This window comes from Xyrauchen texanus, chromosome 3, assembly GCF_025860055.1.
Source record: "Xyrauchen texanus isolate HMW12.3.18 chromosome 3, RBS_HiC_50CHRs, whole genome shotgun sequence".
Lineage (NCBI taxonomy): Eukaryota > Metazoa > Chordata > Actinopteri > Cypriniformes > Catostomidae > Xyrauchen > Xyrauchen texanus.
This window is the reverse complement of record NC_068278.1, coordinates 10,294,203-10,309,832: the sequence shown is the minus strand read 5'-3', so window position 1 is coordinate 10,309,832 and position 15,630 is coordinate 10,294,203. Positions and strand designations below refer to the sequence as shown.

The 15,630-nt window shown below is 39.6% G+C and overlaps 2 protein-coding genes across 2 annotated transcripts in view; one reads left to right on the top strand and one right to left on the bottom strand.

Moving 5' to 3' along the window:
* The first annotated feature begins 254 nt into the window (after positions 1-254).
* On the top strand, positions 255-6,308 carry ssna1 (Sjogren syndrome nuclear autoantigen 1). The gene is made up of 3 exons (XM_052109751.1): positions 255-532; positions 2,542-2,741; positions 5,967-6,308. Exons 1-3 carry the CDS (start codon positions 481-483, stop codon positions 6,060-6,062), a joined length of 348 nt encoding a protein of 115 aa, XP_051965711.1. The 5' UTR covers positions 255-480; the 3' UTR covers positions 6,063-6,308.
* A 71-nt stretch (positions 6,309-6,379) lies between these two features.
* Positions 6,380-15,630, bottom strand: part of tprn (taperin) — a 41,667-nt gene continuing 32,416 nt past the window's right edge. Inside the window, exons 2-4 of the mRNA XM_052103665.1 lie at positions 14,568-14,772; positions 11,131-11,246; positions 6,380-9,309 (exon numbers count right to left, since the gene is read on the bottom strand). Coding sequence (XP_051959625.1) covers positions 9,247-9,309; positions 11,131-11,246; positions 14,568-14,772 — 384 coding nt within the window. The 3' untranslated portion in view covers positions 6,380-9,246. The remainder of the gene's footprint in view (positions 9,310-11,130; positions 11,247-14,567; positions 14,773-15,630) is intronic.

The following is a 15,630-nucleotide window of genomic DNA, read 5'->3' as shown; positions in this document are numbered from 1 at the left end:
CAAATATCATTCATAATTTGTACAAAATAAAGCAATTTTCAAGTCGCTTAAAACGCGTAAATAGTCCGTTTTGTTGCTCCGAAATAAATAAATTTATTTTTTCTTTTTAGTTTTGGTGCAAATATTTTTGGTTTAAAATAGTATGTCAAATATGTCATTTGTAAGGGGGTTTCAATAAATGTGTATGTTTGTAAAATGTTGTATCTCAATAAAATAAAAGTCTAACGGAAATCGTCGTTCTGAAGCGTCTCGAGCGTACGCATGGAAACAGGCGTTTGATTTGACCCGAACCGCTTCTGGAATGTTTTCTAAAGTTACTCCCTCTGCAGATCTGCACCCGTTTAAGAGTGCCGCTCAGTAATTCAAGCAAGAGTTTCACACAGAAGGTCCAGCCAGCCACCCGTCTGTCCTGTTAAGCTGTATGAAACGCTTTTAGTTGGAAAAATAGTGGGCCTTTTTTGAGCTAGCCAGCTAATCAGAATGACCCAACAAGGAGCTGCGCTACAAACTTACAACAATGAACTTGTCAAGTGTAAGTAGTCATCGATACATTTTCTAAATGGAGCTTTGGTTTGCTTTTGATGTTGCCATTTTCGTATACATAAACTCGTCATAAGTAGAAGGAACTTTAAGTACTAGCTTGTTTTAATCTCATTTCATAGGAATAGAGTTGCAGTTTGCTAGACCCTTATATATGTACAGTTGAAGTCAGACGTCTACATGCACTTAGGGTGAAGTCATTAAAACTTTAACCATTGCACAGATTTAATATTAGCAAACTATAGTTTTGGACATCTACTTTTTGTATGACACGAGCCATGTTTCCAACAATTGTTTACAGACAGACTGTTTCACTTTTAATTGACTATATCACAGTTCCTGTGGTCCAGAAGTTTACATACACTAAGTTACCTGTGCATTTAAACAGCTTGGAAGATTCCAGGAAATGATGTCAAGTCTTTAGACAATTAGCTTCTAATAGGAGGTGTACTTGTGGATGTATTTAAAGGCTTACCTTCAAACTTAGGGCCTCTTTGCTTGACATCATGGGAAAATCAATAGAAATTCAATTGTACAAAACAATTGTGGGCCTCCACAAGTCTGGTTCATCCTTGGGAGCAATTTCCAAATGCCTGAAGGTACCATGTTCATCTGTACAAACAATAGTTCACAAGTATAAACACCATGGGACCACACAGCTACCATAACTCTCAGGAAGGAGACATATTCTGTCTCCTAGAGATGAACATAGCTTGGTGTGAAAAGTGCAAATCAATCTCCGAGCAACAGCAAAGGACCTTGTGAAGATGCTGGAGGAAACAGGTAGACAAGTATCTATATCCACAGTAAAACAAGTCCAATATTGACATAACCTGAAAGGCTGCTCAGCAGAAGAAGCCACTGCTCCAAAACCTCCATAAAAAAGCCAGACTACAGTTTGCAAGTGCACAGTGGGACAAAGATCTTACTTTTTGGAGAAATGTCCTCTGGTCTGATGAAACAAAAATGTAACTGTTTGGCCGTAATAACCATTGTTATGTTTGGAGGAAAAAGGGTGAGCCTTGCAAGCTGAAAAACACCATCCCAACCGTGAAGCATGGGGGAGGCAGCTACATGTGGTGGGGGAGCTTTGCTACAGGAGGGACTGGTGCACTTCACAAAATAATGGCATCATGAGGAAGGAACATTTTGTGGACATATTGAAGCAACATCTGAAGACATCAGCCAGGAAGTTAAACCTCGGTCGAAAATGGGTCTTCCAATGGGCAATGACCCCAAGCATACCTCCAAAGTTGTGGCAAAATGGGTAGAGTCACATGGGGTAACCTTCTTGTTGTCGCTCTCGGTGGGGCATGTGGTGAGTTGTGCGTGGATGCCGCAGAGAAGAGCACGAGCCTCCACATGCGCAAGGGTCTCCGCAGTAACGTGCTCAACAAGCCACGTGATAAGATGGCGGATTGACGTCTCGGACGCAGAGGCAACTGAGATTAGTCCTCTGCCACCCAGGTTGAGGCGAGTCACTACACCACCACGAGGACTTGGAGCGCATTGGGAATTGGGCATTCCAAATTGGGGAGAAAAAAAAAGAGAGTTAAAGTGCAAAGAGTTTCGTGAAATGTTTGCTATTTGTATTCATTATTGTCTATTAGTTGGTTATTTAATTGTAAGTCATCAACTTTTCTCTCTTTTCTCTTTTAGGCTAATAACTTCATTTCTCTCAGTTTCAAAAATACGTCTGTTTTCAGGGAATTATATTTAAAGGTCAACTGAGCTCTCATAGTGATTTCTGCCCTGTATCCAAATCAAAATATCTGACCGTAAAGGTCTGACACTGCAGAAAATGCATTGTGCATGTCTGCATATAGCCTCACTTTCAGCTGCATGAATCAGCAGGAGGATGTGCTGAATAGGCCCTTTTCTGCAACTTATACACACACTCCCTCTCAGCTATCATACCATGAATGTAAATAAATATTATATGCATGGATCTGTCTTTTAATTTTGAAAAAGAATCAACATAGAAGTGCTTCTTATCTTCAGGTATAGAAGAGCTGTGCTCTAAAAGAGAAGATCTGAACAGGCTGATACAGCAGGAGGAATCAGAGAAAGCTCGTCTGCAGCATGATGTACGTGTGCTGACGGAGAAGCTGAGTCGTGTGAATGAGAGCCTGGCACGACGCCTCAGTGCCCGTGCTGAATTTGACCGCACCATCGCTGAGACAGAGGCTGCCTACATGAAGGTGATCAGGCACCGTTATTGGGCGGTGCAGGTTAAATATCAGCTTAATATTGTCAATAAAATTTATTTTTTAATTCAGTTATTGGATGATTATCAGCTTGGACAATATAACATGGTCTATCACTACTTATCTGATTAGATGTGAATCAAGTGTCATCACTTAGAGATCTAACAGAGATCTAGTCTAGTAGTGAAAGTGTTTTAAATAATGATGCCTGTGTGTAGACGCCTACAGAGCCCCTTAAAGGACAACTATTTTTTTAAATTAGTTTTGCCTTCCCTCGCAATAATTTTTACACTCCCCCAAAATTGTTTTCGATCCCTCGCAATAGGGTTTGCGTCCGACCGCAATTAGGGTTTGCGCTCGCCCGCAATGTTTTTCAAAATTGTATTTGGTAGGAACAAAATTGACACCTGCTCTTGATTAAGGCACTGGCATACTTCCTCCAAAATCGAATAAAAAAACCTGTGTGAGGTAATTTAGAACAAAATCTGGACAAAAAGGTGTTTTTGAGTTTGTTTCGGTGATTCGTAACAGCTCAAAAGGGCGTTATGTCTAACAGTACTCTTACTGCCATTGGTCCACATCATCGCTAGGTATGACCTTGAGCTCCACCTTTGAGACTGGCAGCTAATTACCATTCAGTCAGTTAAGATCAGTCAACATAAACACACCAGCGTGCAGAGTTATCAAGCTGGTGCAAATTTTCCTTAATCTTTATGATTGTTTGCATAGAGACATTTTCCAAGAACATGTCATGATTTTTTTTTATTTTTTTTATTAGTCTACAAAAGAGATCAAATCTATAAAAAAAAAACTCTTATACACCAATCTGGTGGTGGCGTAGTGGGCACATAACTGTTAATCAGAAGGTCGCTGGTTCGACCCCCACAGCCACCACCATTGTGTCCTTGAGCAAGGCACTTAACTCCGGGTTGCTCCGGGGGGAATGTCCCTGTAATAAGTGCACAGTAAGTCGCTTTGGATAAAAGCGTCTGCCAAATGCCTAAATGTAAATCTTTGCTCTAAACACCTCCCCCAGCAGTGTGGCCGGTGTCTGAATGTTTGCAAACAGTATTTCATTGCTCAGTTGTTTCAATCTTCTTTTTGGCTCTGAGCGAAGAACTAAGGAGAACATTTCCTTAAGTGTGCTGGGGCCTTTGCGTGTAAATCATGTATAAGACATCTGAACGTTTTGTGTTCTTTCGGGCAAACTGCCATGACTAAATAAAAAACAAAGTTTAAAAAAAAGTTGAACACAGTGGTTCTCAACCCTGTTCCTGGAGCCCCCCAACACTACACATTTTGGAAATCTCCCTAATCGTGCCTGATTCAACTAATTTGTGGAGACTCCAAGACATGAATTGGGTGTGTCAGAAAAGGGAGATGTAGAAAATGTGCAGTGTTGCGGGGGCTCCAGGCACAGGGTTGAGAACCACTGTACTAACATGACTTGCTTAACAAGTTTCTTCATTTGATATGAGCACTATAATTTGAGGTTTCACTTATTCAGTATAGGCATCAATAAAACACATCAGCGCATGTCAGTTTATGCTATTAAACCTATAAATTAACACACGTCGTGGGCAGGTATGTACACAATACAACGGAAGATATAGAAAAGCCAGTGCAATTAGATATCCATCCTTTATGAAAATTAACTTCAGTTTTTCTTCAGTAACCATATTTTAACCAGGCTCTTTGTAGTAGGCCTAATAATAAAGGAAACCCAAAACTATGGTAATAAAAATCATTATCATTCTGTCAAAAATAGTACTACAGTTTTACTGTAATAACACCATGGTTTCTGGTACAATTATCATAATCTAACGTAACTTCACCATGCGTCATATAATTTTGTTATATGGCCGTTTTATATTTTCCGTTTACTTTAACGGCCAATTGTCAATTATATTCCTTGCCCCACTGAGATTTAATTCAGATAACAATAGTTTTAGTTTTTCCTTTTAGAAAAAAAGTTAACTGTTGCTCGAATTGCTCTAATTTTACTGTAAGGTGAGGGGGAGTGATAGAGGAGGAGAGGTGGAATGTGGAGGGAGGGAAAGAAGGAGGGGGAGAGAGATTGTGTGTATGTGGTAAGTTGGGTGTGTATATTACTGAGAGTTGATTAAGAATGCACAAGTTTGAGTTAATCCTGTTAGAAAACATTTGTGTTACTCAAATTGCACTCATTTTACTGTAAAATGATTTTAGGTCGGACTGCTAAACTCGAGGTTGCACAATGTTTTGATATTCCCCCTGAAAGTGACTTGACTTTTACATTTGTTTCATTTACTTTGTTGTTTGATTGCTCAATGTAGAATGCACTTTCCTTTTACTCAAATTGAACAAGTTCTTACTTAAAATCACTCCAAAATAAAAAATAAAGTAATCAACATTTAGCAAACCAACAACAAAGTAAATGAAACAAATGTAAAAGTCAAGTCACTTTCAGGAGGAATATCAAAACATTTTACAACTCTCAGTAATAAAATTAATGTTGAACTGTAAAACGGAGATTACCATTTAAGACAGGGCTATTTTTTTTGTAGAATAATGCCCTGCAGTGCACAATTTGTTTCTTGTACATTTGTTTGTTTAAGAGAAGATCATTTAATAAAATATTGAAATATTAATGAGACAAGTTTTTTATATTTATTTTTGGTTAACTGTTATATTAAGCAAGTAATAATCATAAAAAAATCTTTCAAAAAATCGACAAATTAGTCATTAGATTAATCGACTAATCAGAAAAGAATTGTTAAATTAATCCAAAATAATAAGTGTACTAAGTGTACCCTAGTGGCCGGTGGGTGTACTACGGAAGCCCTTGTGTATATGTAAGGAAATTAACCAAGGTTTCACTGTAGTAAAACTGCAGTGATGATGACTGTAGTAACCATGTTTTTTGGGTAGAAATCCATGATTTTTATAAGTAAAACCATTGAAAAATGTTGTGGTTACCATTTTGAAAAATATATTTCCTTCCTGTCCTCTGAGGGGTTCCATAGACACCCGCCTTCATGTCAGACTAATTAAACTAAACAATGACTCAATACAAGAATGGCAATATGTAGTGGCTAATTATGTAAATCAAATTTGGGTTGTCATTCAAATACAGCTTTTTTGCTGTAGCCAAATTGCTATACTCCATTAGACTCCATGCTCTTATACATTATGTAATTAAGTATTTTTTAACTAATCCCCCGTTTCTGTCTCTTTCAGATTCTTGAAAGTTCTCAGACTCTTTTGAGTGTTTTGAAGAAGGAGACAGGGAACCTGACCAAAGCCACTGAACCAAGAAGTAGCAAAGATCATTGAATAAGGCTGAATGTTCTCATTCACTTTATCTGTACTATATTCATCTATTCTCTCGCTTTTTCCCCTTTTACCGGTAGTGTTCCTCTTTGTAATCGCCACACATCAACATCAGAAGTTAACTTGTCATTCCTATCAGAAAACCCTGTATGTAAAGTGTATAGATTTATAATGTTTTGATATGAATTTGTGTTTTAAAATGATACTTTTATTTAAATGAAATATTTTAATAAAGATAACTTGAATTTGTTTTTGGGCAATTTTTTTTTTTTAAGTACCAAAAAGGATACTCAAGATAAAATATGATCATTCTTTAGCCTTCATCTGTTTATTAAACATTTCCTTGTGTTTGTTTCTGATATTGATTTTGAAGAATCCATCAAACAAATTGTACATTTAATATTCTCTTGATGCAGAAAACAGAATGCTTTGACATACAGTACAATAACTTACACCAGAGCAATGACCAGCTTGAGGCTTGGCTGGAGTTACAGGAACTAATGAAGCACCTGAAGTCGCATCACTTAAGACACAAAAGCAATAGTTCCCAACCTAACCTTATAATTTACATCCCTCAAGAATATTTCATGTTTGCTTGGGATATTGTAGATGTAGACTGAGTTGGTAAGCCTAGTACTAAAGTGACATACAGTAAACTGTTACTAGAATCATGTCAAATTTGGTGGAACACTTGGTGAAATAGCCTTATTTAAGGTCCCTCTCTTAAAGATGAGCGAATCATTGTTTTGTTTTTTGATACTTGCTCCATCCCGGCTTAATATGCAGACTCAACTATACGTAAACCATCTGTACGATAATTTCCCTAAAAAGTGTAATCAGCCACAGCTTATCAAATGAGTAGTCAACCAGCTCAACCAATGGCATGATTTTTGGGGTGGGACTAACGGTTTATTTAACCAATGGCAGGCAGGAGTGTTGAGGAAATCTGTTTGCAATTCCGTTTGGTAATGTTTAGTGGCACAGAAATGACACACTTCATTGTAAATCAAATTTGCATCATTAATAAAAATAAACATTTAAAGAAATTGAAAATATTAATGAGCGGTTCTGGTCTTGCACTTCGTATATCTCAATAGCCAGCTTTTTGTTTGTGTTAAAAATCACAATATGCAAGTCATAACATTATTATTTTTTAAATGCAGAAAAATTGTGAGGACAGAAATGTTTTAGATTCCTAAAAAGCATTATTCCAACCCAGAGAGAACTGAAGTGCAAGGTTTCAAGCATGACGGCAAAAGGTGCAAAAACAGACAGTGCAAATGAATGGATGCAAATGCAAGGACTGAGATGCAAGTTGTCCAAAGAAACCACATGTAACTTTATACATGTACAAAATCCTGGACTAAAATGGACCAAAAAATATTTAAAAGTGATACACGATGCATGAAATAAATTATGAAAACTTCATCCCGGAGTGTACAAACTATACATCAATACTGGTCGGAGAGGCTTAATAGACGAGTGGTCAGATATGCTGTAGTCAGTTTACGGATGACACACTCGAGTCAGTTGGCATTGTGTGTATGTAGTCAATCTCTGTCGCACACACACACGGCCCATGCACACGGCATGCACACTCACAAACCCACTACATAATGTTCTCTTCATGACACACCGAGTGCTCCATTTCGTACATCGCAAGGATGACAAGTTCAAAACACGGTTATAAACTAAAGCACGATTATTGACAAATGAATGCATTAATTGGTTGGTAACACCACAATGTAAGAAATTATATTTGACTTAAAGCCTGAAATCCAACCCATTTTGTAGGCCTATTTTGTATTTTTTTTTGCCATGATACATGGTAGTATTTCTCGTACTGTCTTCATGCTGATTTAAAACAAAGGCAGTAATTTGTTTAATGCAGTAAAAACTGAGACCTGAATAATGGAAATGACTAAACATTTGGATTCATTACGGTAATAAGAATATTCTTAATTGTTTTTAATGTCACCGTGTTTATAGTCCTAAAATTAGGTTTCATTTTCTATATGCAAATTATCACTTACATTTTTTTTCCTTTTTGTTTTGGAATTTAGAATATTTCGGATCTCCATTATTCTCAATGGTGATTATCATTATAGTCTCATTACTGTAATACAGTACTTTTTAATGTATTAAATCTGCAAAAAACAGTCAAAAATAATACTACCATGATAAATAAATGGGAGGAAAATGGGTTGTCATGCAAATAATGTTCAATATAATTTCAGATTTGTTTATCTATTGATTTTGGGGTGAAATATGATCTGGACATGTTTTTTGTGAGATTCACCGCATAACTCTTGACACTGCATGTTTGTAGTTGCATTTCGGTGCCCAAATAATAATCAAATTTGATCACATTTTAGTTGAATTGATCAATCAAGTTCTATTACCATGAAAACCAATGCAAAATGAACGTGCTTACCAATTCCTGAATTAAGAGCTGTTTCTAAAAACTGATCATGTTGCTAGAATACAGTGTTTCAGTTGTATATGTTCTAGAGGGAGCTGTTGTGCATCAGAATAGTGTACCATCTTAAACGAAACACAGACATACAATAGAAACATTTGAAACAAAAGTTGAATGAATTATACAGTTCGGAAGCCTTGTCAATAAAGAGCTACACATGCACATACAAAACAAACATCAACGAACGAGGATCGTGGCACCCTTTCACCAATCATACATACGTAACTTTTTTCGCTTTTATTTTTTGTCGCTTAACGCACTTATTGTCCTCTTTGTCGATTCCCATTACACACGCTCAATGAAAAGTTTCTCCATTTTAAGGACAGTCAAAGTCATCTATGTCTTTTCGGAATTTGGTCACTTTCATAATATGAGGATTACATACCCAGAGCAAGACAGTGACTGAGAGTGTGGAATACCTAGATTCAGCGGCTGTCAAGCCATTTTCTATGTTAACAGAGTCTATCACAATCACAATCCGTGGCAACTGGAGGTCAAATGAGTGAATGATAAATCCATTGTGTATATCAATGATGACAACAGTCCTGCTGTGAACGTTGATGGCGTGTGATCATGGAATACGCAATGTTTGCTGACGTGCTGGTTGCTACTGGTCCCGTTGTTCTGGAAGTCGTTTTTGTATGTCTTTAGGCTGGTGCATGTGGACAGGCAGTGGTTGGTCCCAAATCTTCCAGACGTCTGAAAGGTTTAGAAGTAGAGGGCTGGTTCACTGCTGAAGTCTGACAGAGATGAGCTATCAGCAGGTGTCAGCTAAGAAAAAGAAGGATATAGTTAACCAAAAGGAGCAGCTTCCCATGTGTATTTTCCTGTTTATTTAGTAGGGCTGAGAAACTAAAAACAATTTTCACATAAATAATACCAACATTTGAATTATTCAAAATTGTATTCAAATTTTACAAGGCATTATTTCTGTTAGGGGTTTTAAAATTGACGTTGTCCTAAAAGTGCTGTCACAATTACCTTGGAACAGCGAAATTAATCGGGAGAAATACAGTAATTTCAATGGGAATCCTCATGATCGCGAATTTTGCGCAATTGACTTCCGGTGGCAAAGAATTTCCCCTTGTGGATTTCGCATGGAGTTCAAGTTTGGTGAACTTTGACAGGTGAATACACCGCGTTGACCAATAGGAAGTTGCTTGGTTTGGCAGTGACCTCTGTGAGGGCAGAGCTCCATACGCAGCTACAACGAATATTCACAATATCATGTCATTTCTGCGGCTAGTTTCTTTTTAACTTCATTCTTCCAGAGTATAAACTGCAGCATTAAAATGAGGCTGCTTGGCAATTAATTTATTGCTATTTTCACAAGCGCTCAATGTCCACCCATGCCTTCTTCGTCTGCAGAATTTCGGAGAAGGATACAGCTGTAGCCAGAGCTCCAAAAAGGGGCGGGAGCTCCAAACCGCCAGGAAAGATATAGGGAGCCCCTAACCTAACACTTTTACCTAACCTTAACCGTGAGTTGAAGTGACGCCCCTTTTTGAACTTGGTGCAACCCCGTTTTGGAGTAACCCCGCCCCTTCTGGAGTAACCCCACCCTCTTTTAGAGATTCTACCCCCCCCCCCCATTTGGAGGTCTCTGGCCTGCAGTTATACCTACTTGCAGAATTTCGCCGTGCATAGGTAACTGTGACCGCACCTGTAGTCAATGAAAACATACGGAACCATGTAATATTGCTTATTGTAAAGAACATACCTAACAAAAGCTCACTCCATTTTAAACTTAAGATTTGAGAATATGAACTTAATTGATGCACCTAAGTAAGACAGTTCTATGTTAACTTTTTTGCATGCCATACCAGTTCCACAGAACTAACGCAGTGGTATTTGGTTGAACTCGGTTGAGAAGCATTTGCGGCTCATAATCTACCTCACCACTGTAATGGCACGTATCACAGCCCAGTGCTGCAATAATGGCTGTTCAAACAGGACGCAGGATGGAGCGCAACAGAAGGGAATAGAACGTGGGTTCTCAAGACATGCTTTTCCAATCTGAACTCCTTTCAACTTTACACAGCATTTATAAAACAGGCCGCTTAAATGCCGTTCAGGCCAATCGCATCCTTGCGCCAAAAAAAGATATACGCAGTGCAACGCATATAACAGAACACAGGTGTCTCAAGACGTGCTCTCAAAAGTCACAGGGTCTAAAAGGCGGCACTTCTTCGTGAGATGCTGGAAAATAAGCTAGACGCAGCGCAAAGGTCAAAGACTTCCATCTAGTGCATGTTTGCATAGAAAAACAATGGGAAAGAGTGCAGCACTTCCATATTCGGCCACTGGGGGCAGTGATTGAAATTTTGCACAGACAGATTTCAGCAGCAGAACTTTCAACCTTTCTGTCGTTGAATTCACAGTGGGATCAATCTGCACTGCACCACATTAACAATACACCAGGTTTTACATTCATAAGCTTAATATTTGCATTTTGGAAAACCATAATTCATAACATATAATACACTGGGTATTATAATAGTAATTATAACCCATTACTAAATTCTAAAATCAGTGCATTGAATTTTTATTGTCAAATGCATTTTCCCTTCTGTATGTCTTGTTATATCTTACCATGACCTCCTCTGTACACTGTGAGTTATCTTCACCTCGGACAGCAGCGTTATCAAGTTTGTGTTCTTGCCAGGCATTAAACTGCACTGAGTGTTTGGGTGTGTAATTGGACAGATCTGAAGGCATGAGGAGAAACACATGAATCAACGCAACGTTCATACTCCCAGACTGAAAAAATCATTGCAAATGGTGACCAATTATAGCATCTAAAATTAGACTTTCCCTACATTCATTTAAGTTTAAATTCTAAATCCTTGATTTAAAAAGTTAATGTCCAAGTTATTTGTCAACTACACAAATGTAGTAGAAGTAACACATTATTATTGACCAGCAGGTGTCATCCCTGATCAGTCTTAGCTATAGTGCTTAGATGTAAAGCTCCTCCTGTATGGTCTGCTCTTAACTGCTAGGAGATCCATAATCAACTCCTATAACCACTGTAACAAGTATTTCTAAAATGCAAACGAATAACATCTATGGCTATATTATTAAGGCTTATTCACAGTGGCATACATTTCCAAAAGAACTTGTTTTTAGTACTAAACAATGAACAAGCTTCTCGTATAGCTTCTCATATATAATTGTATGCCCTTTTTTTAAGATTTAAAGGAATATTCCATGTTCGGTACAAGTTAAGCTCAATCAACAGCATTTGTGGCATAATGTTGATTATCATAAAAATTATTTTAAATAATCCCTCCTTTTCTTTTAAAAGAGCAAAATGGAGGTTTCAGTAGCCTCATTTCCACTATCGGGCCAAATGAGTCCATGCTAGTGCGTGTCAGTTGCACTCCCACTGTCACTTCTGGGGCTTCATTGTGCCTCCTTGGGGCTCTCTAGGAGCCAACGGCCAATGGCCTTTGGCCTGCTGATTATCGTTGGGCCAAACAAGGCCAACCAGGGATTGAGGCTGGATCAATGTCAAAGGCGGAATTTTCCCGAACTTCCCAGGTTGCGTATCCAGCACACAACGGTACAGGTTCGGGGAAAAAAAATAATAATAAAACAAAATGCGGGCACAGTACAAATCTGTTAAAACGCCCAATGGACAAAGCGGTGCCCAGAGAAATAACTTTCCGTGGTTTGGTGAACTTTCATAGACGGTGTGCTGGGACCCGCTGTTAGTGGAGAGACCACTCGAGACACCACTGGAGTTGTCAACGCTAAATTATCTTGTTGTTTACATTCGATATAAACTCATGATTCTAGATAAGTAGATAACATGATACCTCAGCTTGAGCTTCCCTCTTGCTTGTGAAATGGGTGGGGTGTGTGACATTGGCACCGCAGCGGCATATTGAGGGCGGGTTTTGATGGCCCGATGTTTGGAACGCAGATCGATTTTGGTCTCGTGGCTCGAGGTCCAAGGCTATTGGCCCCAGCTGGCCAGTTGATAGCTCTGGCCTGATAGTGGGAAAGTGGCTAGTGAGGCACTTACAATAGAAGTGAATGGAGCCAATTTTTGGAGGGTTTATAAGGCAGAAATATGAAGCTTATCATTTTATAAAAGCATTTTCTTTAACTCTTCTGTAAAAACGTGTATTATTTGAGCTGTTAAGTTGTTTAAATTGTCGTTTTTATGGGTCTGGCGTTAAGTTGACATGACAAAAAAGTTGTAAAATTGGATATATAACTTTACACTGAAGAGGCTGGCAAGAGATTAAATCGCAGTAAAATCATGTTAACAAGCATATTGTTTACGTTTTGTGGCTATGCTTTGAAACGCATTGGCCATATTCAATTCCATTGTAAGTGCCACACTGTTACCCAGATTTGAACTTTTTTTTTTTTAAGAAAGAAATGTGTCATTATTAATTATTAATGTCATAATTCTTTGTGGTATTCAACATTATGCCACAAAAGCTGTTGATTGAGCTTAATTTGTATTGAACCCAGAATATTCCTTTAAAGTGAATCACTATCAATTGCCATTGTATGCTATTGTATTAAAGACATGTGATATTTATAAAATCCTGTCCTTTTTTGACGGCGACTACCACCCCTGGAGTCACGAGTACGAATCCAGGGTGTGCTGAGTGACTCCAGCCAGGTCTCCAGAGCAACCAAATTGGCTGGTTGCTAGGGAGGGTAGAGTCATATGGGGTAACATCCTCATGGTCGCGATTAGTGGTTCTCGCTCTCAATGGGGCGCGTGGTAAGTTGTGCATGGAACGCGAAGAGTAACATGAGCCTCCACATGCTGCGAGTCTCTGCGGTGTCATGCACAACCAGCCACATTATAAGATGCGTGGATTGACGGTCTCAGAAGCGGAGGCAACTGAGAATTGTCCGTCGCCACCCCGGATTGAGCTGAGTAACCACGCCACCACAAGAACCTACTAAGTAGTGGGAATTGGGCATTCCAAATTGGAGAAAAAAAGTAAATATCATCTCCTCTTGTGTTCCAGCTAAAAAATAACATCATATACAGATGTTTGAATGACACGGGTCACGGGGGCAGCAGCTCCAGCAGGGGGCCCCAAACTTCCCTTTCCCGAGCCACATTAACCAGCTCTAACTGGGGGACCCCGAGGCGTTCCCAGGCCAGTGTGGAGATGTAATCTCTCCACCTAGTCCTGGGTCTTCCCCGAGGCCTCCTCCCAGCTGGACGTGCCTGAAACACCTCCCTAGGGAGGCGCCCAGGGGGTATCCTTACCAGATGCCCAAACCACCTCAACTGGCTCCTTTCGATGCAAAGGAGCAGCAGCTCTACTCCAAGCTCCTCACGAATGACTGAGCTCCTCACCTTATCTCTAAGGGAGAAGCCCGCCACCCTTCTGAGGAAACCCATGTCAGCCGCTTGTACTTGCGACCAAGTTCTTTCGGTCATGACCCAGCCTTCATGACCATAGGTGAGGGTAGGAATGAAAATTGACCAGTAGATCGAGAGCTTTGCCTTCCGGCTCAACTCTCTTTTCACAACGGTGCGATAGAGCGAGTGCAATACTGCCCCCGCTGCCCCGATTCTCCAGCTAACCTCCCGCTCCATTGTCCCCTCACTCGTGAACAAGACCCCGAGGTACATGAACTCTTTCACTTGGGGCAATACCTCCTTCCCTACCCAGAGTACGCACTCCATCGGTTTCCTGCTGGTCAATTATTACTGAAATTAATTAATTTAGTTTGATGTGAATGCTTACATGCAAACACAAACTGTAACAAAGGGGTATTTGGTTTAAGATAACAGCCATTTTATGATGCAGTGGTATGTCCCAATACTGTTCCACTACTTTTTATTCTATAGTATATACTTTCCCACCACCTGTAATGTATTTACTTTAAGTGTGTAGAAGATGTGTCCAAACTGGGATGCCATGAATGCTTAAACTTTACTAAATCCATTTCCTGCTCTCTTTGTCCACTGTTCTACTCTATCCTTCTGTCTTTTATCGGTTCCTCTCATTCTATCCATTTCCTGTCATTCTTGTGTTACTCACCCGTGCTGTTGTTGGACTGAGTGGGTGAGCTTGTGTAGCTGGGGCGGGGAATGCTTATCCTCCCACTGATGCCTCCATCATCTTCTCCTCCTTTCTCCTCTCCCTCCTCCTCCTCCTCCTCCTCCTCTCCACTGTCCCACACGCTGCTCTCTGATGGGTATTCGAAAGTGCTCTGCAGGCTTGACTCATTGAATGATATTTTCAGCTGTGGGGAAAATAAGAGAACAGCTTGTTAGGTTTAGACCCAACACATTTTCATTTAGAGGTGAACTACTCCTTTAAACGTTGGCCATGGCATAACGTAATTAAAAGTAAGTGTTCAGGCTAATGAAAAGCAAATATTTTTTATATTTTTGCAACAAAAATAGAATATAACACAAGTGACACAAGTCAAAACAAGCCTGAGGATAACCAGCTGGTTCATGGACAAAAACAAGTTTGATCGGCCCCACTAGTTGGCCCAAAAAGAATTCAGCCCACAGATAATGTTTTGATATACACCGATCTGCCGCAACATTAAAACCACCTGCCTAATATCCCTCTCGTGCTGCCAAAACAGTGCCAACCCTTATCTCAGAATAGCATTCCGGGATGATATTCTTCTCACCAAAATTGCACAGAATGGTTATCTGAGTTACCATAGATTTTGACAGTTCGAACCATTCTGGCCATTCTCTGTTGACCTCTCTCATCAACAAGGCGTTTCCATCCCTGGAAAACATCACAGGATTCAGGTTGTGCGTGAAAATCCCAGGAGATCAGCAGTTGCAGAAATACTCAAACCAGCCCGTCTGGTACCAATAATCATCTGTGCGATTAACTAATCCGCCAATCTTGTGGCAGCAGAGCATAAAATCACACAGATATGGGTCAGGAGTTTCAGTTAATGTTTATATAAAACATCAGAATTGGGAAAAAACAACCAAATTGGCCCAAATGCAGTGTAGAGTCACTAGGGGTAACCTCCTCGTGGTCGCTATGTGGTTCTCACTCTTAATGGGGCACATGGTGAGTTGTGCATGGATGCCACGGAGAATAGTGTGGGCCTCCACAAGTGCTATGT

Coding starts and splice junctions, on each gene's coding strand:
- ssna1 (XM_052109751.1), top strand. CDS start 481: ATGACCCAACAAGGAGCTGCGCTACAAACTTACAACAATGAACTTGTC. Junction 533..2,541: donor CAACAATGAACTTGTCAAGT/GTAAGTAGTCAT, acceptor TCTTATCTTCAG/GTATAGAAGAGCTGTGCTCT. Junction 2,742..5,966: donor CAGAGGCTGCCTACATGAAG/GTGATCAGGCAC, acceptor TGTCTCTTTCAG/ATTCTTGAAAGTTCTCAGAC.